This window comes from Megalobrama amblycephala, linkage group LG3, assembly GCF_018812025.1.
Source record: "Megalobrama amblycephala isolate DHTTF-2021 linkage group LG3, ASM1881202v1, whole genome shotgun sequence".
NCBI classification, from domain to species: Eukaryota; Metazoa; Chordata; class Actinopteri; order Cypriniformes; family Xenocyprididae; genus Megalobrama; species Megalobrama amblycephala.
In genome coordinates this window covers 39,156,112-39,182,155 of record NC_063046.1, presented here as the reverse complement: position 1 = coordinate 39,182,155, position 26,044 = coordinate 39,156,112, and the positions used below count along the sequence as shown (strand labels likewise).

General features: G+C 41.0%; 1 protein-coding gene across 1 annotated transcript in view; it reads left to right on the top strand.

Annotated features, from left to right (window-relative positions):
• The window catches only part of LOC125263977 (mucin-5B-like), an 83,513-nt gene that overhangs the window by 23,669 nt on the left and 33,800 nt on the right, over window positions 1-26,044 (top strand). The window contains exons 9-17 of the mRNA XM_048183179.1: window positions 1,687-1,825; window positions 2,086-2,196; window positions 2,277-2,456; window positions 2,660-2,899; window positions 2,981-3,137; window positions 3,826-3,954; window positions 12,811-12,961; window positions 13,043-13,086; window positions 13,182-13,382. Coding sequence (XP_048039136.1) covers window positions 1,687-1,825; window positions 2,086-2,196; window positions 2,277-2,456; window positions 2,660-2,899; window positions 2,981-3,137; window positions 3,826-3,954; window positions 12,811-12,961; window positions 13,043-13,086; window positions 13,182-13,382 — 1,352 coding nt within the window. The remainder of the gene's footprint in view (window positions 1-1,686; window positions 1,826-2,085; window positions 2,197-2,276; window positions 2,457-2,659; window positions 2,900-2,980; window positions 3,138-3,825; window positions 3,955-12,810; window positions 12,962-13,042; window positions 13,087-13,181; window positions 13,383-26,044) is intronic.

The following is a 26,044-nucleotide window of genomic DNA, read 5'->3' as shown; positions in this document are numbered from 1 at the left end:
AGTGTAAAACATTGATTAACTCCTCATAGAGATTTAACCAGATCAACATCATATTTGGCCTTAGCGATGTTAAAATGCAAAGATCTTGAGTTTTCGTTTGGGGGCATGTCCGTGGCTGCCTGAAAAAATCTGATGTTTCGCCATGAAAGAGGAAGCTGTTGTAACTCAGGCATACAGTGTCAGATCTGCCCCAAATTTCACATGTGTGATAAGAGTCCTGACCTGAAGACATCTATGTGCCAATATTTAGTTAGTCATAGCGCCACCTGCTGGCAACAGTAAATGGCATGCTTTACACTGTAATTCACTCCCAGAAACACATTTAAATAAGCCATGAAGTACCAAACATACTAGTAACACGTTAAATCATGCAACTCTTGGCTAAGTGGTACTGTATGCAATTAACGCCACAAAACAGGAAGTTGTATTAACTCAGACTTACAATGTCCGATCTGCTCCAGACTTCACTTGATAATAGTCCTGGACTGAAAACATCTACATGGCAATATTCAGTTACAGTCAAAGCACCACCTGCTGGCAGCATGAATTTTGGCACGTCGAAATGACTTTGGAATAATTATCCTGTATTTACTCGCTTACATGCATGTCGCCCACTGTTCACTGTTTTCCTAAGGCCACCGGGTGGCAGTGGCCCAGGGTGCGAGGGCCCTTTCATCGCTGCTTGCAACTTTAATAAATATTGTAATGCATTGTAATGCAAGTGTCTCGTCCGTTCACTGATCTGATGTTTGCTATTTGTAATAAATATGACTAACTCTAATTAGCAGGGGAAATTCATGACTTTAAACAAATAATCATTTACATGCTTAGGACGTTTGCATTGTAAGAATGTACAGTGAGACTTCAGATATAAAAACTGTGACTCATTAGGCAATGTTTTCTCATTAAAATGAGATGATTTTTTTATTTATTCAATAGTGTCAATAGCAATATGGCTGTGCTGTGGCATCTCATGTTATGACATCATGAGCAATCCAGTTCTCTATTATAGATCAGTGGGGCAGATTTTTTTTCTTGCTGAGGGTAATTTCATAGCTAACCTAATTACACACAATTAAATGTATATGTATTTAAAAACATGTATGCTTTTTTGCATAACTTTACAAAATTGCAGTTTTATTGGAAAAATAGTTATTAAAAAAATATGTGAAGATAACACTTGACATGCATGCTCATTACTGACATTTATGTTTCCTTGGTAACCAAGTACTCTAACCTCTGAAATTTTTTTATAGACTGTTACCTGGTCTTTTGCACATCAATTATGCATTGTAAAAATCTCTCATGGTTCTCCAATAATACCTTTTGCAAATATCATGCCTGTTGCACAGCTTTGAAATTTGCATTGTTGATACTCATTTTACCCTTTAATTCTCTTATACACTTATGCATCTATATAGTGTGTTTTCTCTAAATCCTCTTATCTTGTCTCTTATATATTTTTTTTTTTCTTTTTCTTTCAAGCTTGTCTATTTTCTATTTGTACAATCTGCTTATGGTCACCTGAAGGTTAGATTTAGGGGTGGACCTTCTTGATAACTTTTTACCTACAAAGTAAAGTTGAAAATCACAAATGAAAAATCTGATCATACACATTCATACAAAATAACCAACTTGTATAATACTAATTTATACTTATATCAACACTTATATCTGTATGTGCAGTACCTGTAAGGATAGCAAATGGCAATGTACCACAGATCTATGCCATGGAACCTGCACAGTTTACGGAGACGGCCATTACATTACATTTGATGGGAAAAGATACACTTTTGATGGAGACTGCGAATACACATTAATCAGAGTAAGTACAGAATTAATCTATAGAAGACACAATACACTTTGGTTTCATTTGCTTACATAAAATTCTGCCTACAAATGTTTTATGATAACATTATTAAAATAATGATAATAATAATGATATTAAATATAGCTGTAATTGAGAATGAAAAACCCCAAGCTTAGTCCAGCAATATCTCTAATGTTATTAAAAAAATAACTGTAAGAAAAAAAGATAATCAGTTTTAATACAAATGCAGAAACAAATTTGTGTGATTTATACAGGATTATTGTGGTCATGCCAATGCCAGTGGTACTTTCAGAGTTCTCACCGAAAACGTACCATGTGGAACTACTGGCACCACTTGCTCTAAGGCTGTCAGAGTCTTCCTTGGGGTGAAAGTCCTTTTTGTTTATATATAAATATATGTATAAACAGATCACATGTGGCTGATAAACATATTTCACTCTTTTAGAACAAGGAGTTCAAATTGATGGATGGAAGTTATCAGATTCTTCATAGAGATGAGGGAGTGGACATTCCTTATCAAATTTGGAAAAGAGGAATTTACATGGTCATTGAGGCAAATAATGGTCTAATTGTCATGTGGGACCAAAGGACAAATATGTTTATCAAACTCAGTCCAAACTTTAAGGTGAGAAATAAATATAGAGTCATTGACTGAATAACTGCCTCAGAGGCTACAGTACAAAAATGTATGCTTCAGAGAATACAGTTTATTGTTTACATTTAGTTGTCTTGAAGGGCTGTTAAATTTTTTTGATATATTTTTTATATATTTTGATAGCGTTAGATAGCGATATATATATAGTTAATATGCATCTTGTTCCATCACAGGGTTCTGTTTGTGGTCTTTGCGGGAACTATGATGGGAACGCAAACAATGACTTCATGTTGAGAAGTCAGAAGGTGGTAATTAAACCCTTGGACTTTGGAAATGATTGGAAAGAATCCTCTAGCTGTCCTGTTGCTATGGAAATTAGAAATCCCTGCTCAAATAACCCTTACAGGGAATTATGGGCTCAGAAAGAATGTAGTATCATTAAAAGTCAAGTTTTTACAACATGTCATTCTCAAGTAAGTTAACACAGCACAGTGAGCATGTACAATACCCTGTTGTTCTTTTATAAATAATCAAATTTCATTTGTCCTATTAAGGTGGATCCCAGTCATTTTTATGATGCTTGTGTGAGAGACTCATGTGCTTGTGATAGTGGTGGGGATCGTGACTGTTTGTGCGCTGCTATAGCAGCCTATGCACAAGCCTGTAATGAGGCTGGAACCTGTGTTGCCTGGAGAACACCTAAAATATGCCGTGAGTCACTGATCATTTTCTCAGCTTAATTTGATTCACTGAAAAAAAAAAAATTAAATAAAAAAAATGTATCCAGCAGCCATATCACCCTATAGACCAAGACTGGTTGTCCACTGAAGCTAAGCAGAGTTGAGCCTGGTTAGTACCAGAATGGGAGACCTCCTGGGAAAACAAAAAACAGGTTGCTGCTGGAAGAGGTGTTAGTGAGGCCAGCAGGAGGTGCTCACCCTGTGGTCTGTGTGGTCAGGGACACTATACTGTAACAGGCACCATCCTTCGGATGAGATGTTAAACCAGGTCCTGGGTCTCTGTTCATTAAAAATCCCATGCCACCTCTTGTAAAAGAGTAGGGGTGTAACCCCGGTATCCTGGCCAAATTCCCTCCATTGGCCTTTATCAATCATGGCCACCTAATATTAATTCTCATGCTTTCAATTGGCTCTATCACTCTCTCTCCTCTCCACCTAGCTGGTGTGTGGTGAGTGCACTGAAGCCGTTGTTCTGTGGCTGCCTCCGTATCATCCAAGTGGATCCTGCACACTGGTGGTGGTTGAGGAGAGATCTCCTGATAAAGCACTTTGGGTGTACAGTAGTAAAGTGCTATTTAAATGCCTCATTCATTCATCCATAAAAGAGACCAGCACAAAAAAATTTTTTTTCCCCGTTTTCTTTCTTTTTTTCCTTACAGCAATGTTCTGTGATTATTACAACCCTTCGGATGAATGCGAGTGGCATTACAAACCTTGCGGAGCTCCCTGTATGCAGACCTGCAGAAATCCAACTGGGCAGTGCTCAAGTCAGATACTTGCACTTGAAGGTAATTTTTTTTTCATAGATGAAAACAACAAAAACACTTTTTAATCCAAAAATGGTATGTTGTGGTTCAAACAAATAGTTGTGGATATTGTTGTGTAGGGCTGGAATGTCACAGATAACATTTTCTCCACATGATTGTCTTGGTCAAAAGAATTCACAATAATAATAATATTATGATTCTAATAGCTATTGAAATTTTAAGGAACAACAAAAAGAACACTAAAAGAACACTGTGGTTGCTCACATCGGTTGCGTGTAACAAATCCAATAAAGAGAGATGCGTGACACATACATGGAACAAAAGATTAAATAAACCAAAAAAAAGTGAGAACACACTGCACAACTTCCATAAACTTCAACAACGAACACAGAACTGAGGAAACAGGGCTTAAATACACTGAGAATGGTAATCAAAGAAACAGGGAACAGCTGTGCACTAATCAGAAACCATAGTAACAAATGATTGAGACCTCAGCCAAAAACGGTGACAAAGAAAACAACAACCTAAAAACAAAACACAACATGACAACGAAACTATTAAACTAAACAAGACATGATACAGAAACTAAACATGACTTGACTGTGACATAACACACCTCCCCTGGAAAGTACATCCTTGTGCTTTAAAAGGACAACAGAAGAAGGAGGGAGTAGCCAGAGGATGACCCAGGGCAGAGCCAGGACAAAGGTCCATGGTGGAACTGATGGTGATAGGAGCCTGGATGGAATCAGGAGCCTGACTGATAGAGGTAAATTTGTGATGGGAGGAGACCCAGGTGAAACCGAGACAAAGACACAGGGTAACGCAGAAAACCTGGAGGGCCAAAGCAGAGCCGCAACCATGCAGGACTGAGGTGGAGAGGTAAGCCTGGCAGTCTGAGGTGGAGTCGGTGCAACTGAGGACCATGGCGGAACCAGAGGGAGGGAGGAGAACAGCAGAGCCAGAGGGGTGGATGGTCAAGGAGAAGACAGAGATCCGGAAGTTCGAAGCAGAGCCATACTGACTATAGACCAAGGTTGAGCCAGAGGGGAGCCTAGCGGAGTCTGAGGGATGACAAACCTTTTTGGAGCCGAGGGAGCATTGAGCCAAGGTGGAGCCTATGGATCGGAGGTGGAGCTGAGGGATCCATAGGCCAATGCGGAGCTGATAACTGGGAAACCCAAGGTGGAGCCAAACAGCAGGGCAGAACCACTGAAGGAGGAGCTGAAGGGAGACAGTGGAGACAAGTCCAAGGAACTGGATGGCTTTGGCAGAGAAGGAGGGATAGGGAATCTGAGTTAAGTCTGGAGCCTTTTGTCACGAGTCTGAGTCGAGCCTCAAGTCATTTGAAAAAAAAATAAGAAAAAAAAAATAGATAAAATAAATTTTCATACTCAAATCCTATTTTTTATCCAAGTTATATTATATAGACAAAATAATATGATCTTTCTATCATCTGTTTAGACACTGCATATACTACAAAAAGATTGATAAACAGTGCTAGGTTTATAGGTTACATTTTTTTGTTTTATTTTACCAGGCTGGCGATCGAAAGGAGCCATGCAGCTACGCTACAGTATAATAGCTAGCTGTGTGAGTTAATGTGACTAGCCATTTTGGAAGCGATGTCTCATAAAATTTGATGTTGTCGTTCTGGTGTCTTTAATTGTTTTCACACATTCTTTGCATTTAGCCAATCTGACATGTTAATAAACCCAAATGTGAGAACATATGGCGCAGTGGCTCCCGTCATGTTTCATGAGACTCTTATGACATTTCGGAGTTTATGCGCAATACTGTACACAGACATACGTAATCAAATTCTATGACAAAGGTCCAATCTACAATGACACATAGTGAAATATACACAGATATTATAAAACCATTCAGATAAAACACAAATTCTTTATTTATTTTATCAGTAGTTAAGGACAGAATACTTTTTATTGTTTTTAAACTTGTTTTTAAAATATTCACAAGTCCCTTGTGTTGAGTCAAGTCAAGTCTGAAGTCATCTCAGGTCAAGTCCTAGTCAAGTCTGAAGCCTATTAAAATGCGATTCGAGTGCAACTCAAGTCCGAGTCACTAACTTGAGTTCCCATCTTTGTGAAGGCGACTTGGGATGGGGCTGAATCAGCAGCAACGAAGACTGCTTGGAACTGGGCTGAATCAGCAGAGATAAAGGAGACTTGGGACTGGGCTGAACCAGCAGAGATGAAGATGACTTGGGACTAGACGGGACCAGCTGCAAGACTGGAGATCTTGAAACATTTCATCATACAGCTCATTAATAATACTTAGGTGACCCAGCTCATTAAATGGCCCTCAGTTACTGGAGTGTGGGTGGGGCTCCAATCCATGCTGATGAACTCCAATAAAATCCTCTCTGTGACAGACGCTCATGCACCTATTCAGACTCTGTGATGGGCTCTGGTTTAGCAACGAAATTGGCCTCTGGCAAACACTCTGGCTCTTGCTTCATGGTGGGCTCTGCAGTCTATGGTGGGCTCTGGCATCTGGTCCATTTCAGATATGGCTGAAGGCTCTTAGTCTATGGTGGAGTTGGTGCTGTCCACATCAAAGGGGCAGACAGTGAATGTTGGGTCACACTGAGCCAGCACCTACTCCACATAGGCAGTGAACAACATGACGACGTGTAGCCACCACACTGAACTACTGTCTTATGAGGCAGCAGGAGAAATGTAGGAGGCTGGTATCAAAACATGTCTCCAGTATATTGTCATTTTTTATGCTCGTCTGGCATTTTGCAACAACACAACCTAACCTTGTTTCTGCAGCGACTCTCAGCATGTTTCTGACATGAGTTTTATATATGTGATGTGAGAAAATCACATAATCCACGGAAAATACAATAAGAGTGGTCAGACTGAAATGTAGGATTAAACAGGATTAAAAACACATTTTATTTTTTCCACACTTTCTAAATCTGATTGGAATTCAATCGAATATGCACAAAAATCGGATTTGGACTGACAGTCTGAAAGTAGCCTATGAAGTCCCTCGTGTGGTCCTTGAGGGAGTGATCCCCCTGCTCGAGCAAAAAGCTAACTGCACGAATATCCATATCCATTTCTTTCTCTTTTGCTGCTGAAATACTGCCATCTACTATTTTGGTGTGTCATAGAGATATTGGTACTGGACTATTTACGATATCATAATATATTACAACTCCCTTAATGTTGTGTTTTTTTTAAGTATATATTTATATGCCTTTTTAGTGCAAAGCATGGTAAAACAGATTTACAGCAAGTGCCGACAAAATACCCCCCCCCCCAAAAAAAATAAAATAAAAATAAAAATACAGAGAAAACGGAAAGCACAATGTAATGTACCATTGAAGAAATAACAAAAATGTATACATCAACTCCAGAGTGTTGTACTTGGACACTTTTATCCAAGCTAAGTTTAGAAGATAAAACGATGAGTGAGTCAACAAGAGCAGCCCAAAGGCCAGGTGGGAAATCAGGGTTATCATGAAGAGGAGTTAACAGAGAAAGACGATTACCATAACCTTCCAGTTTGCTAATTTGTCACCAGGTATTCAACATATTCTTTAAAATAATATTACCTTTGGTCAAAGCCAAAACTTTAGCAGCAGAGGTATACAGTAATTTACACAGAGAAAACCCATTCAGGAACGCAGCTTCACATCCAATCCAAGTGGATTCCGGTCAAAACCTGTAACATAGTCTAGGTCTTTTTTAGTCCAAATTAATAAAATTATAGAAATATCATTTAACTGACTTTTTTTTCTGTGTAAGAATATTCAGCTTAATGACATGAATAAAGGGCCAATAAAGATTGGGGGAGGCCAGACCACCTATTAAGATTGTGTTTTACTGACTGTGAAAAGGGGAACAAAATTTAGACTAATATAAGTCTGATATTTGAGGGGACACATTTAAGGGGCTGTTTACATGATGCCTTTTTCAGCTAAAAATGGAAAACTTTGTATGCGTTTTGGCCGTTCATTTACATGACAATGGCGATTTGAGGTTCTGAAAATGCAAACTTTTGAGAACGGCTTTCAAAGTGCACGTTTTTTAAAACAATACCATTATCATCTCTGTGTCAACAACAAAAATGCGAATCTGTGAAATGGTGAAAAGAATGTGTATGTGTGCTGACGTGTAGTCTTTCTTTACAAAGTTACATCGCCAACTACTGACCTGGCATGCATAATACAGTGTTTTTAGTCATTTTCATGGATCCCTGTGAACTTACCCTTAAACCCGAATAAGAAAATCCAGTAGGTGACCAACGAAATGCATACAATATACTTGGATCTAAGTATATTATGTGATCTATTGAGGGGCATGGCTTCACTTTTAGAAAAGTTTATCTTGCAGCTGGAAACGGAACCATAATCATTAATCAATCAACAAGTTTAGGAATAGATTGTTTAGAAGACTCTAAATAAAGCAAAACATCGTCAGCATGCAATAAAATTTTATGCTGCCGATCCTTTAAAATAATACATTTAATTTTTGTATCTTTTCTTATATTAACCGCCAAAGGTTCCATGGCTAAGGCAAATAATAACAGGCTCATGGGAAACCCTTGTCTATTCCCCCGTTCAATTTTAAAGTTGTTAGACTTCATACATTAGTAATTACGGCTGAGAGAGGGGAAGTATATAATATCTGGATCCATTTAATGAAATCCTTCCCAAACCCAAATTTTGTAAGAGTAAAAAAAGATAAGGCTGTTCCAAATGATCAAACACCTATTCAGCATCTAGGGATATAACCAAGACATCAAGGCTGTATAATGAAAAATGATGAATAAAGTTAATATGTCCGATGGCTCCGTGAGGCCTTCGTAGGGAGCAATGACATTTCCGCTCTCAAGATCCATAAGGGTACTAAAAACATATTTAAATCAGTTCATGTGAGTACAATGGCTCAATATTAATATTATAAAGCGACGAGAATATTTTTGGTGCGCCAAAAAAACAAAATAATGACTTATATAGTGATGGCCGATTTCAAAACACTGCTTCACACTATTTGACACGCGATCTGAATCATGATTCGATACACTGATTCATTGTGCCCCGATGCTTGTTGCAGTGTTTTGAAATCTGCCACCATGTGCAGTCGTCAAAGAAGAGTGTGTAAAGAGCGATTCAAAAACAAGACAAGTAAACTCAGAAGCATGCCTTCTCCATCGTTTTTGATTCCTGTTCTCTTGGTGTATATTCTGAACTATGTTGCAATGGTGGATGCACTATTTTTCTCCTCCGATCCTGCCCAGTGAATGTCCCATTGATGACACAATGTCTGGTAAAGAGTATAGAAAAAATTGTACTGCGCATGTGTCGAACTCGGTCATCCGTGAGCATCTGTGGTTTAGTATACTTTGAAAGATGCGCGGACGCGACACGGAACACGGGCACGGAAAGTGAAGTATACCCAGGGCTTTACGGCTGCAATGCGGCTACCGGAGCTGATACGCGGCCACTCTAGTCAATGCTCGTGTTTACACCAGCTGCGCCGTGGTGTGTTTTAGAAGCGTCCCAGAAACGGCTCGCCGTGTCGCTTCGCTAAAGATAGGCACCTCGCCTATTTTTGACGGACGCCGTGTCCAAGACGCGCAGCTCAGGACCCGGGACGTTGGTGGGGACCTTTGGCACGTAGTCAGGTCTAGTGTGTAGGAAAGCCTTAACCATACCAGGAGCACGAAGGAGCAACCGACAATGCTTGTAAATCTCCTATTCTTTTAAGAGATGAGATTGCAAGAAGGAATATTGTCTTTAGAGTGAGGAACTTTTCTGAAACTTCCTCTAGTGGTTCGAAGGGAGCCTCAGCTAGCCCCTCTAACACTATAGCCAAGTCCCAGGCTGGAGTTCTCGTACGCTCTGCAGGCCTCAGCCTCAGTGTGCCACAAATGAAACGTATGACAAGGGGGTCTCGACCCACCGAGGAACCCCCCAAAGAAGCATGATAAGCTGAGATGGTTGCTACATAAACCTTCAATGTCGAAGGAGATAACCCTTCCGAGAACTTTTCTTGGAGGAACTGAAGCACCAGGCTAATAGATGACTGGACAGGGTCCGTATTGCGTTGACTACACCAAGTAAAAAAACAACAACTTCCATTTGTATGCATATAGCTTCCTTGTGGAGGGAGCTCTGGAATGAAGAATGGTCTCCACAACCTTGGTTGGGAGACCGGAATCTATGAGCCTTGGCCCCCACAGAGGCCAGGCCCACAGTTTTCATAGCTCTGGGCGGGGATGGAGTATCGTGCCGCCGGCTTGAGACAGGAGGTCCTGCTTGAGAGGAAGCTCCATTGGAGAGCAGTCTAATAGAGACACTAGGTCCGCAAACCATATCCTGGTCGGCCAGTACGGGGCCACCAGTATTAGGCTGACTCCTTCCTGGCGTACTTTTTCCAGAACTCCCGGGAGCAGCGTGACCGGGGGAAATGCATACAGACGTAGCATCGGCCATGTCTGTACCATAGCATCCAGACACAGAGGTGCTGGGTGCGTTAGGGAGTACCACAGTGGACACTGGGTTGACTCTCCCGAAGCAAATAGGTCGACTTCTGCTTGACCGAAATTTTTCCAGATGAGCTCCACCACCTCAGTGTGGAGTCTCCATTCCCCAGGCCTCGGCCCCTGCCTCGACAGGGCGTCTGCTCCCACATTTTGATGCCCTGGAATATAAGCTGCTCTCAGTGAGAGGAGCTTTCCCTGGGCCCACAGGAGGATCCGACGGGCCAAGTTGCAAAGTTGGCGAGACCGCAGACCCCCCTGATGTTTGATGTATGACACCACCGTCGTGTTGTCCGTGCGGACCAACACGTGATGGCCCCTCAGGTCTGGGAGGAAATATTTCAGTGCAAGAAATACCGCCATCATCTCCAGCCGATTTATGTGCCAGGAGAGCTGATGGTCCTCCCATAAACCCTGAGCTGAGCAACCACTCATGATCGCCCCCCAGCCCATGAAGGAAGCATCCCTCGTAAGATTTACGCGATGACAAGAAGTCCCCAGCACGGGTCCCTGGGACAGGAACCAAGGCTTTTTCCACATGACAAAACCTTGTCGGAGCCGTAACGTGCCGCAGATGCGTGCAGTGTAAACAAGGCTTAACACGTGCCAGGATTCCACCAGATCAAGTTCATTACAAGTGTCCAATATGGCTTTAGCTCTTTTCGATGTTTGATTCTGTGTTGATGGAGAGCTATCCAATATTGAAGAGAAAATACAATGAAAATCCCTCACTATTGCAGTGTTGTTGCAAAGACAATCTATAAATTTAGAAAAGTAGATAGAAATAGGTGAAAAATAGGAGAAAGTATAATAGGAGAAAGTAAAATAGGAGAGGAAAGTATATATTTAAGAGAGATATTCCTCGACCAAAAAGAGATGCTCTTGATAAACGTGAAAAATCTGCCCAATTTGTCAGAGATTGTTTTGACTTCTTATAATGGCAAGTGCTTATTGATTAAAATGAGAACCCCGCTGCTTTTACTAGTAAAAGAGGAGTTAAATACCAGTCCAACCCAGTCACGTTTTTAACTTAGAATGCTCATCAGGCAATACATGGGTTTCTTGTAACAGGGAAATATGGACTCATTCCTTCTTTAGAAAACCATATACACAATAGAACTAGAAAGAACCATGAACTGAACAAAGGGGCTGGCCTTGGTCTGTTACACCCATGTTGGGTTTCAGCTTACATTTAAAAAATGTATTTAGATACTACTTATTGTACATTTGAAACCATAGTGTACTACAAGTGGTAACTAAATTTATGTTTTAAATATTTAAAGATTTTAGTTCATATTTCATGGTGTCTCAAAATAGCACAGTTGAGTACACTTAGATGTTCTTAAGATTATCTTAAGAAGTACTAAAGAAGAATTTTTAGTATATTATTTACAAAATTAGTGTGCGAAAATAGAGAACTTTAAGTACATTATAGAAGTGTACTTTTTTTCACCTGGGACTGTACGAAGGCATGGCGTCCGAGACCCAGCCCTCCATCTCAGCAATTTTCATTTCCAGCACCTCTGTTTTCGAAGAACAGGCATCGAGCTATAATAGGACTGGGTCGATCTTTTTGTTGAAGGAAGTTTCAACACCTTCAAGCACCTCATATGATATTCTTTCCACCAAACTGTCAATCTCAGCCCGGCCCAGACTTGAGGTGATCTATTCTCTGCCGATTTAGAAGATTTCGCTGAAAGCTTACTAGGCATAATCTGGTATCTTTCCAAAATATCTTCCAGCCATTCAGTTGTTATATGTCTTAGTTAAAATCCTGAAAACATCAACGAGCTGCAAGAGACCAAGCGTCAAGCTGCTACTCTGCTATCAGCATCACGTGACCCCCCCCCCCCCCCATAATTCTGTATATAATTATGTATCATTTCTATAAACATTTCTGTTTGCCCTTGATCTATTTTTTTTTTTTGTTTTTTTTGTTTTTTTTTGTGTGTGTGTACTATAACATAGCTTGTCTAAGCTAATGCATGTTTTAGCTTGTATAACGTACAGGCAAGAATAAAATTGTTGATTTCATCTTAATTCTTTTGTTTGACCAAACAGTTTGTGTACTTTGTGTCTTCCACAAAAAATGCCACCCCCTTGGCCATTAATATTTTGCTTCATCAGTATTGTCCTGCTAGCTAGAAATACTCATATCTTTTTTTTTTTTTTTTTTTATTCATTTTTTAAAATACAGAATATCCCTTTTAAATACCAAGAAGATGAAGCATGGGGGATAGCCTATTTTGGAGGGCTTCTCAAACAGTGTGCCTCTGTGTCACATAGATGCAACATAATTAATTCTGTGTTTTGTATATGTTGTTACAACCCCCCCCCCCCAACTTTTTTTCTAAGGTTGTTACCCCAAATGTCCCCCTGGACATCCTTACTTTGATGAGGATACAATGAAATGTGTTAAAAGCGACCAGTGTGGCTGCTATGATAAACAGGGGGAACGTTACCGCAATCAAGAGATAGTTCCTTCAGAAGAAAACTGTCAAATATGGTATGCTATCATTTCATGTTAAAAATTACATCCTACTGTCATAAAATCTTATTTTAATTGTAAAATTGTTTATTCTTATAGCTATTGCGATTACATGGAGATCAAATGCAATTACAATTCAACAGGTAAGTTTAAGCCTTATATTTAAGCCTCTGGTTTCCTTCATCTTTACTTAGGCACTTAACTGATTGAGTAAATGTCCTTATTCATAAATTTGCAGCTTGCACCTGTACATTCAAAGGGAAGAAATATCTGTATGGCGATACAATATATAATACTACAGATGGACTTGGCAGCTGCATGACAGCTGTCTGTAAAGAACATGGAATAATTCAAAAAGCTTCATATACTTGTCAAACATCACATCCAACAACAACCTATATTCCAACTACTGTATTTGACTTCTCCAGTAAAACAACAGGTACTACTATCTTCTCAAGTACAAAAAGTTTTTAGATTTTATAGTTTTTGGTCTCTATGAGTTAAAAGTTGATATTTTTGAAAGAGGGCAATGCAATATATTTTGTTGCCATTGAAAAAAAAAAACATCAAAAAGTTGGAAGTTTCAGTTTACTTCTAATTATTTAGGGGAAACAATATTTTGTCAGAATTTGCCTGCATACTCAAAAGTGGAGGACTGATTGTTGCAGTTAATAACTTGTTGATAGTTTTGTGTGTAATGAGGATGAAATGGTTCCTTACAATGTACTGTACAGTTCCCATTCGAATAGGAATCTTGCCAGAGAGGCCAATCTACTTTAAGTGTAACCAAAATGAGCCAATGCACATTGGCATGCAATCATTTGCAGCAGCTGCTGTGCCACGCAGTGTGGGTACTTAATGAGCAGCCGGTGCAATGCATTCTTTAGCTTTTTGCTTCAGAACTGAGTGGTTCATTCATGTTTTCTGCTCTCTACAAAGCGCTGTTTCTAAAAGAGTCAGTGTTCTTCAGAGTTTGCGGACAGTGTAGCAGCGGGGTTGATCTCCTTCTATTTTCCTTTTTTGTATCCTTTATTTTTTGCCTTCTTTTGAGCCAATGGCTGTTTTTACAGCCAGTAAGACAGTGCCTTTAAAGCAGGGGTGTCCAATCCTGCTCCTGGAGGGCCACTGTCCTGGAGAGTTTAGCTCCAACCCCAATTAAACACACCTGAACCAGATAATCAAGGTTTTTAGGCATACTGGAAACTTCCAGGCAGGTGTGTTGTGGTTAGTTGGAGCTAAACTCTGCAGGACAGTGGCCCTCCAGGACCGAGTTTGGACACCCCTGCTTTAAAGAGAAGGAAGCATACGACAGGCTGCGCATTTCCCTGTCTGTGTTGCTGCGATCGTTCCCCTGTGTGCTTCGGCACTTAAACAGAGCAAGTCCCTGAAAGAGCTTACACAAGTAGAGCTTGCGTCTTTTTAAAGATGACATTCAGATGACTTGTGTGTTTCTGGATGCGGTCGTTACCTGGCGCCGAGGGATGGTCACAAGCACTGTATCACGTCTCTGGGAGTCAAGCACGCTGAGGCAGCGTTTGTGGATGAGTCATGCACCCACTGTGGGAAGATGACCATCTCGGAATTGTGGTCGAGACTTCAGTTCCTGAAAATAGGTGGAGTTCCGGTGCCGCTGCCTCATTCCAATCCTCCTCAGAGGGTTGCTTCGGGCAGTGGTACCACTGACCTGAGGATTACAGTGAGCATACTTCCTTCGGGGAACCAACCCCCTAGGAACCCTCACTCATCCTTCACTCTGCAGCCAGTAGAGCTGCCGAGGGAGCGTGCTTGGCCATCTCAAAGGTGTGCACCAGCCGTATCCTTTGGAGCACCCCCGAGTGGCGTGTCTCCCTTCCGGGGCCTATAAGCACTCGTCAGATCTTACCAGCAAGGCTTACCAGGCCTGTGGGGAAGCCGCCTCTGCCTTACACGCTATGGCATTGTTGCAGGTTCATCAGGCCAAGGCACTGAAGGACCTGCACGAGGGTGGTCATGATCCACAAGTTCTTCAGGAATTTAGTGCCGCAACGGACCTTGTGCTTCGTGCAACAAAAGTCACGGCGCGGTCAGTGGGTTATGCGATGTCCAAGCTGGTGGTCCAGAAACGCCATCTCTGGCTGTGTCTGGCCGACATGAAGGATACAGACAAAGTCAAGTTCCTTAATTCCCACGTGTCCCAGACCAGCCTCTTTGGGTATGCGGTCAAGAACTTCGCCCAGCAGTTTTTGGCTGTACAGAAGCAGTCTGAGGCCATCAGCCACATCCTGCCCAGGCAAGCAGCTGCTGCAGCCGCCCCCGCTCCCGCACCGCAGCAGCAGCCTCCATCCAAGCAGCGCCATAAAGCCAGTCGCCCAGCCCATCCAGGCATCCACCAAGAAGGGAGGCAAGACCAAAGGCAAGAGGCCCTAGGACGGGCGATCCACAGATGGAAGGGACTGCTCTTTTGGAGATGGTGACAGCACCACTCCCTCCCCCGGAGGAAGGCCAGGTGGTAAATCCTTTGGTTTTTTTTTTATTTCTGTTCCCAAATTTTCAACAAAAGAGCAGTTTTCTTCATCTCTGGGTTCGAAGAGGGCTGAGAGAGCAGTGGGAGGAAACCTCTCCACTCTCATCCCCCTCTTCTATCGCCAGTGGGCAGCAGCGCGTGGTTTGAGAAGGCAACCAAAGCCTCTCCTGCACCCTCTGCCCATCCGTGGAACCAAGTAGGTGTTGCGCAGCACACTAAGACCCCGCTACGGGCCGCCTCACAAAGAGAGCCTCCCGAGCCATTGCACCTGCTGCTCTTTAAATACCCGTGCTGCGTGGCACAGCAGCTGCTGCTTTGATTGCATGCCAATGTGCATTGGCTCGTTTTAGTTACACTCGAAGTAGATTGGCCTCTCTGGCGAGATTCCTATTCGTCTCTCCAACGTACGTCTCCATTCCCTCCTTCAGGGAACGAGAGTTACCTTTGTAACCGAGACATTCACCATCAATGATAGACATTAATACCATAGTTAGTCCCATCTCCAAAACCTCTTTAAAGTAAAAATATTAAATGTTTGTGAGTCATACTCCAATCACAAGGATTGAGAAAGCAGATGCTGCATCACTGCTTGAAATTTGTTGCAGCAAAGGACGTAATGTAAGTAAGTCGTAAAGTAAAATTATCTTTGATAATTTAGATTTAATTATCGTTGTACAATCATATGTTCATATTACATTATGGCACGGTTTCACAGACCGAGCTTAGCCTAAGCCAGGATTAGTCCTTAGTTTAATTAGGATATTTAAGTAACTTTTAAGTACACTTGAGCACTTAAAGTAACTTTTAAGTACACTTGAGAAAACATTACTGGTGTGCATCTTGACATAAAACAATGACACTGACATATTTTAAGATATGTCAGTACAAGTTGCTTTCAGTTAAAACAGTGCAAACATGCATTTTTTTCTAGGACTAGCTTAAGCCTTATCTGTGAAACCGGGGGTAAGTGTTTTAATTTTAAATATTTTATTGCAGAGACAACTGCTCCAGGAATGTCAGCCAAATACACTACAGAAACTGTTACAACAAAGAGTTTATTTTCATTCAGTACATCCCCCACTACTACAAGCCTATCTACAACTCCAAAAACAACGTCTACTTCTACACCTTCACCAAGTTTGTCAAATAGCACGCCTATACCACTACCAACACCAACAGTTCAGAAATCCTACACTGTTAAAAGCAAATCAACAACACTGTCAACAAAAGCGGTTACTACAAGTGCTTCAGCAGAAGCTTCTCCAACATCAACAACACTGAAAACAACCATTCTTACTCCTACCCCTGGATGTATTTGCCATTGGTCAGATTGGAACAATTATGGTGCTCCAACAAAAGGTCCTGAAGGTGGTGAAGTTGTACCTATTGAAAGAATAACTGACGCCACTCCAGGGATATGCTCAGCAGTAAAGGAAGTACAATGCCGTGCAAAACTTTATCCTGGAGTTCCTCTTTCACAGCTTGGACAGGTTGTGAAATGTAATATGAAAGATGGACTAGTTTGCTTGAACAAACACCAAGGCCTTGCACAGCAATGCTATGACTATGAGATTAGAGCATTCTGTTGTGATGAAAACTGTGGTAACATCACAAATCAGTCCTTAAATACACCTGCTACAACAATGTCATCAACAAGCATGCGTCTACAACCAAGTACAAAAACAGCAGCCCAAAGTGTCTCAACCGTTACAAGCATTTCAACAGATGCATCAACAAATTCTGCGGGTACACATTCACAAAGTTTTTCAAACAGCATGACTACACCACCAACTAGGACAGCAACAATTTCCTCCACAAGCATAAGCATATTAACAACTACAGCAGAAACTTCCACAATAATTTCTGCCATGCCTTTAGTTTCTTCAACAAGCAGATTTACACCAAAAGTTACTACATCAAAAGTCCATAGTTCCTCTACTGGTAAAAGCATACCCACAACTCCAAAAATGTCTACATCTTCACCAACGTTTTCAACTGGCATGACTACACCACTGACTAAAACTTCTTCAGTCCAGAATTCCTCTAATATTACAAGCATGCCTACAACTCCGACAACACAAACATCTACAACTCCATCAACAACTTCTCCAACATCCACAATATTCAAAACAAGCACCTTTACTCTTAGCCCTGGATGTAATTGTCATTGGTCAGATTGGAATGACTTTGGTGGCCCAACAACAGGTCTTGACGGTGGTGAAATAGTACCTATTGAAAGAATAACTGACTCCTCTTCTAGCATCTGCTCAGCTCTAAAGGACATACAATGCCGTGCAAAACGTTATCCTGGAGTTCCTCTTACACAGCTTGGCCAGGTTGTGAAATGCAATACAAACGATGGATTAGTTTGCTTGAACAAACACCAAGGCCTTGCTCAGCAATGTTATGACTATGAGATCAGAGCATTCTGTTGTGATGAAAACTGTGACAATATCACAACACAGTCCGTAAGGACAGATGCTACAACAATGTCATCAACAAGCATGCTTGTGTCACCAAGTACAACATTAGAAGTCCAAAGTTCCTCAATCGTTAAAAATATATCAGCAGATCCATTAACAACAATTTCAACTAGTACACCTTCATCAACATTTTCAAGCAACACACCTAAAACACCAACTACGACATCAACAAGCCATATTTCCTCCACAAGTGTAAGCATATCAACAACTACAGCAGCAACTTCCACAATAATTTCTGCCATGCCTTTAGTTTCTTCAACAAGCAGGTTTACACCAAAAGTTACTACACAAAAAGTCCATAGTTCCTCTACTGGTAAAAGCATACCAACAACTCCAAAAATGCCTACATCTTCACCAACATTTTCAACTGGCATGACTACACCACTGACTAAAACGTCTTCAGTCCAGAATTCCTCTAATATCACAAACATGCCTACAACTCCAACAACACCAACATCTACAACACCATCAACAATTTCTCCAACATCCACAATATTAAAAACAAGCACCCTTACTCTTAGCCCTGGATGTAATTGTCATTGGTCAGATTGGAATGACTTTGGTGGCCCAACAACAGGTCTTGACGGTGGTGAAATAGTACCTATTGAAAGAATAACTGACTCCTCTTCTAGCATCTGCTCAGCTCTAAAGGACATACAATGCCGTGCAAAACGTTATCCTGGAGTTCCTCTTACACAGCTTGGCCAGGTTGTGAAATGCAATACAAACGATGGATTAGTTTGCTTGAACAAACACCAAGGCCTTGCTCAGCAATGTTATGACTATGAGATCAGAGCATTCTGTTGTGATGAAAACTGCGGCAACATCACAACACAGTCCTTAAGGACAGATTCTACAACAATGTCATCAACAAGCATGCTTGTGTCACCAAGTACAACATTAGAAGTCCAAAGTTCCTCAATCGTTAAAAATATATCAGCAGATCCATTAACAACAATTTCAACTAGTACACCTTCATCAACATTTTCAAGCAACACACCTAAAACACCAACTACGACATCAACAAGCCATATTTCCTCCACAAGTGTAAGCATATCAACAACTACAGCAGCAACTTCCACAATAATTTCTGCCACGCCTTTAGTTTCTTCAACAAGCAGGTTTACACCAAAAGTTACTACACCAAAAGTCCATAGTTCGTCTTCTGGTAAAAGCATACCCACAACTCCAAAAATGTCTACACCTTTACCAACATTTTCAACTGGCATGACTACACCACTGACTCAAACTTCTTCCGTCCAGAATTCCTCTAATATTACAAGCATGCCTACAACTCCAACAATACAAACATCTACAACGCCATCAACAACGTCTCCAACATCCACAATGTTAAAAACAAGCACCCTTACTCTTAGCCCTGGATGTAATTGTCATTGGTCAGATTGGAATGACTTTGGTGGCCCAACAACAGGTCTTGACGGTGGTGAAATAGTACCTACTGAAAGAATAACTGACTCCTCTTCTAGCATCTGCTCAGCTCTAAAGGACATACAATGCCGTGCAAAACGTTATCCTGGAGTTCCTCTTACACAGCTTGGCCAGGTTGTGAAATGCAATACAAACGATGGATTAGTTTGCTTGAACAAACACCAAGGCCTTGCACAGCAATGTTATGACTATGAGATCAGAGCATTCTGTTGTGATGAAAACTGCGGCAACATCACAACACAGTCCTTAAGGACAGATTCTACAACAATGTCATCAACAAGCATGCTTGTGTCACCAAGTACAACATTAGAAGTCCAAAGTTCCTCCACAGTTACACGTATATCCACAGATCCATTAACCACAATTTCTGCTAGTACACCTTCATCAACATTTTCAAGCAGCATGCCTAAAACACCAACTACGACATCAACAAGCCATATTTCCTCCACAAGCATAAGCATATCAACAACTACAGCAGCAACTTCCACAATAATTTCTGCCACGCCTTTAGTTTCTTCAACAAGCAGGTTTACACCAAAAGTTACTACACCAAAAGTCCATAGTTCGTCTTCTGGTAAAAGCATACCCACAACTCCAAAAATGTCTACACCTTTACCAACATTTTCAACTGGCATGACTACACCACTGACTCAAACTTCTTCCGTCCAGAATTCCTCTAATATTACAAGCATGCCTACAACTCCAACAATACAAACATCTACAACGCCATCAACAACGTCTCCAACATCCACAATGTTAAAAACAAGCACCCTTACTCTTAGCCCTGGATGTAATTGTCATTGGTCAGATTGGAATGACTTTGGTGGCCCAACAACAGGTCTTGACGGTGGTGAAATAGTACCTATTGAAAGAATAACTGACTCCTCTTCTAGCATCTGCTCAGCTCTAAAGGACATACAATGCCGTGCAAAACGTTATCCTGGAGTTCCTCTTACACAGCTTGGCCAGGTTGTGAAATGCAATACAAATGATGGATTAGTTTGCTTGAACAAACACCAAGGCCTTGCACAGCAATGTTATGACTATGAGATCAGAGCATTCTGTTGTGATGAAAACTGTGGCAACATCACAACACAGTCCTTAAGAACAGATTCTACAACAATGTCATCAACAAGCATGCTTGTGTCACCAAGTACAACATTAGAACTCCAAAGTTCCTCCACAGTTACCCGTATATCCACAGATCCATTAACAACAATTTCTGCTAGTACACCTTCATCAACATTTTCAAGCAGCATGCCTAAAACACCAACTACGACATCAACAAGTCATGTTTCCTCCACAAGCATAAGCATATCAACAACTACAGCAGCAACTTCCACAATAATTTCTGCCACGCCTTTAGTTTCTTCAACAAGCAGGTTTACACCAAAAGTTACTACACCAAAAGTCCATAGTTCGTCTTCTGGTAAAAGCATACCCACAACTCCAAAAATGTCTACATCTTTACCAACATTTTCAACTGGCATGACTACACCACTGACTCAAACTTCTTCAGTCCAGAATTCCTCTAATATTACAAGCATGCCTACAACTCCAACAATACAAACATCTACAACGCCATCAACAATGTCTCCAACATCCACAATATTAAAAACAAGCACCCTTACTCTTAGCCCTGGGTGTAATTGTCATTGGTCAGATTGGAATGACTTTGGTGGCCCAACAACAGGTCTTGACGGTGGTGAAATAGTATCTATTGAAAGAATAACTGACTCCTCTTCTAGTATCTGCTCAGCTCTAAAGGACATACAGTGCCGTGCAAAACGTTATCCTGAAGTTCCTCTTACACAGCTTGGCCAGGTTGTGAAATGCAATACAAATGATGGATTAGTTTGCTTGAACAAACACCAAGGCCTTGCACAGCAATGTTATGACTATGAGATCAGAGCATTCTGTTGTGATGACAACTGTGGCAACATCACAACACAGTCCTTAAGAACAGATTCTACAACAGTGTCATCAACAAGCATGCTTGTGTCACCAAGTACAACATTAGAAGTCCAAAGTTCCTCCACAGTTACCGTATATCCACAGATCCATTAACAACAATTTCTGCTAGTACACCTTCATCAACATTTTCAAGCAGCATGCCTAAAACACCAACTACGACATCAACAAGTCATGTTTCCTCCACAAGCATAAGCATATCAACAACTACAGCAGCAACTTCCACAATAATTTCTGCCACGCCTTTAGTTTCTTCAACAAGCAGGTTTACACCAAAAGTTACTACACCAAAAGTCCATAGTTCGTCTTCTGGTAAAAGCATACCCACAACTCCAAAAATGTCTACATCTTTACCAACATTTTCAACTGGCATGACTACACCACTGACTCAAACTTCTTCAGTCCAGAATTCCTCTAATATTACAAGCATGCCTACAACTCCAACAATACAAACATCTACAACGCCATCAACAATGTCTCCAACATCCACAATATTAAAAACAAGCACCCTTACTCTTAGCCCTGGGTGTAATTGTCATTGGTCAGATTGGAATGACTTTGGTGGCCCAACAACAGGTCTTGACGGTGGTGAAATAGTATCTATTGAAAGAATAACTGACTCCTCTTCTAGTATCTGCTCAGCTCTAAAGGACATACAGTGCCGTGCAAAACGTTATCCTGAAGTTCCTCTTACACAGCTTGGCCAGGTTGTGAAATGCAATACAAATGATGGATTAGTTTGCTTGAACAAACACCAAGGCCTTGCACAGCAATGTTATGACTATGAGATCAGAGCATTCTGTTGTGATGACAACTGTGGCAACATCACAACACAGTCCTTAAGAACAGATTCTACAACAGTGTCATCAACAAGCATGCTTGTGTCACCAAGTACAACATTAGAAGTCCAAAGTTCCTCCACAGTTACACGTATATCCACAGATCCATTAACCACAATTTCTGCTAGTACACCTTCATCAACATTTTCAAGCAGCATGCCTAAAACACCAACTACGACATCAACAAGTCATGTTTCCTCCACAAGCATAAGCATATCAACAACTACAGCAGCAACTTCCACAATAATTTCTGCCACGCCTTTAGTTTCTTCAACAAGCAGGTTTACACCAAAAGTTACTACACCAAAAGTCCATAGTTCGTCTTCTGGTAAAAGCATACCCACAACTCCAAAAATGTCTACATCTTTACCAACATTTTCAACTGGCATGACTACACCACTGACTCAAACTTCTTCAGTCCAGAATTCCTCTAATATTACAAGCATGCCTACAACTCCAACAATACAAACATCTACAACGCCATCAACAATGTCTCCAACATCCACAATATTAAAAACAAGCACCCTTACTCTTAGCCCTGGGTGTAATTGTCATTGGTCAGATTGGAATGACTTTGGTGGCCCAACAACAGGTCTTGACGGTGGTGAAATAGTATCTATTGAAAGAATAACTGACTCCTCTTCTAGTATCTGCTCAGCTCTAAAGGACATACAGTGCCGTGCAAAACGTTATCCTGAAGTTCCTCTTACACAGCTTGGCCAGGTTGTGAAATGCAATACAAATGATGGATTAGTTTGCTTGAACAAACACCAAGGCCTTGCACAGCAATGTTATGACTATGAGATCAGAGCATTCTGTTGTGATGACAACTGTGGCAACATCACAACACAGTCCTTAAGAACAGATTCTACAACAGTGTCATCAACAAGCATGCTTGTGTCACCAAGTACAACATTAGAAGTCCAAAGTTCCTCCACAGTTACACGTATATCCACAGATCCATTAACCACAATTTCTGCTAGTACACCTTCATCAACATTTTCAAGCAGCATGCCTAAAACACCAACTACGACATCAACAAGCCATATTTCCTCCACAAGCATAAGCATATCAACAACTACAGCAGCAACTTCCACAATAATTTCTGCCACGCCTTTAGTTTCTTCAACAAGCAGGTTTACACCAAAAGTTACTACACCAAAAGTCCATAGTTCGTCTTCTGGTAAAAGCATACCCACAACTCCAAAAATGTCTACACCTTTACCAACATTTTCAACTGGCATGACTACACCACTGACTCAAACTTCTTCAGTCCAGAATTCCTCTAATATTACAAGCATGCCTACAACTCCAACAATACAAACATCTACAACGCCATCAACAACGTCTCCAACATCCACAATGTTAAAAACAAGCACCCTTACTCTTAGCCCTGGATGTAATTGTCATTGGTCAGATTGGAATGACTTTGGTGGCCCAACAACAGGTCTTGACGGTGGTGAAATAGTATCTATTGAAAGAATAACTGACTCCTCTTCTAGTATCTGCTCAGCTCTAAAGGACATACAGTGCCGTGCAAAACGTTATCCTGAAGTTCCTCTTACACAGCTTGGCCAGGTTGTGAAATGCAATACAAATGATGGATTAGTTTGCTTGAACAAACACCAAGGCCTTGCACAGCAATGTTATGACTATGAGATCAGAGCATTCTGTTGTGATGAAAACTGTGGCAACATCACAACACAGTCCTTAAGAACAGATTCTACAACAATGTCATCAACAAGCATGCTTGTGTCACCAAGTACAACATTAGAAGTCCAAAGTTCCTCCACAGTTACACGTATATCCACAGATCCATTAACCACAATTTCTGCTAGTACACCTTCATCAACATTTTCAAGCAGCATGCCTAAAACACCAACTACGACATCAACAAGTCATGTTTCCTCCACAAGCATAAGCATATCAACAACTACAGCAGCAACTTCCACAATAATTTCTGCCACGCCTTTAGTTTCTTCAACAAGCAGGTTTACACCAAAAGTTACTACACCAAAAGTCCATAGTTCGTCTTCTGGTAAAAGCATACCCACAACTCCAAAAATGTCTACATCTTTACCAACATTTTCAACTGGCATGACTACACCACTGACTCAAACTTCTTCAGTCCAGAATTCCTCTAATATTACAAGCATGCCTACAACTCCAACAATACAAACATCTACAACGCCATCAACAATGTCTCCAACATCCACAATATTAAAAACAAGCACCCTTACTCTTAGCCCTGGGTGTAATTGTCATTGGTCAGATTGGAATGACTTTGGTGGCCCAACAACAGGTCTTGACGGTGGTGAAATAGTATCTATTGAAAGAATAACTGACTCCTCTTCTAGTATCTGCTCAGCTCTAAAGGACATACAGTGCCGTGCAAAACGTTATCCTGAAGTTCCTCTTACACAGCTTGGCCAGGTTGTGAAATGCAATACAAATGATGGATTAGTTTGCTTGAACAAACACCAAGGCCTTGCACAGCAATGTTATGACTATGAGATCAGAGCATTCTGTTGTGATGACAACTGTGGCAACATCACAACACAGTCCTTAAGAACAGATTCTACAACAGTGTCATCAACAAGCATGCTTGTGTCACCAAGTACAACATTAGAAGTCCAAAGTTCCTCCACAGTTACCCGTATATCCACAGATCCATTAACAACAATTTCTGCTAGTACACCTTCATCAACATTTTCAAGCAGCATGCCTAAAACACCAACTACGACATCAACAAGTCATGTTTCCTCCACAAGCATAAGCATATCAACAACTACAGCAGCAACTTCCACAATAATTTCTGCCACGCCTTTAGTTTCTTCAACAAGCAGGTTTACACCAAAAGTTACTACACCAAAAGTCCATAGTTCGTCTTCTGGTAAAAGCATACCCACAACTCCAAAAATGTCTACATCTTTACCAACATTTTCAACTGGCATGACTACACCACTGACTCAAACTTCTTCAGTCCAGAATTCCTCTAATATTACAAGCATGCCTACAACTCCAACAATACAAACATCTACAACGCCATCAACAATGTCTCCAACATCCACAATATTAAAAACAAGCACCCTTACTCTTAGCCCTGGGTGTAATTGTCATTGGTCAGATTGGAATGACTTTGGTGGCCCAACAACAGGTCTTGACGGTGGTGAAATAGTATCTATTGAAAGAATAACTGACTCCTCTTCTAGTATCTGCTCAGCTCTAAAGGACATACAGTGCCGTGCAAAACGTTATCCTGAAGTTCCTCTTACACAGCTTGGCCAGGTTGTGAAATGCAATACAAATGATGGATTAGTTTGCTTGAACAAACACCAAGGCCTTGCACAGCAATGTTATGACTATGAGATCAGAGCATTCTGTTGTGATGACAACTGTGGCAACATCACAACACAGTCCTTAAGAACAGATTCTACAACAGTGTCATCAACAAGCATGCTTGTGTCACCAAGTACAACATTAGAAGTCCAAAGTTCCTCCACAGTTACCCGTATATCCACAGATCCATTAACAACAATTTCTGCTAGTACACCTTCATCAACATTTTCAAGCAGCATGCCTAAAACACCAACTACGACATCAACAAGTCATGTTTCCTCCACAAGCATAAGCATATCAACAACTACAGCAGCAACTTCCACAATAATTTCTGCCACGCCTTTAGTTTCTTCAACAAGCAGGTTTACACCAAAAGTTACTACACCAAAAGTCCATAGTTCGTCTTCTGGTAAAAGCATACCCACAACTCCAAAAATGTCTACATCTTTACCAACATTTTCAACTGGCATGACTACACCACTGACTCAAACTTCTTCAGTCCAGAATTCCTCTAATA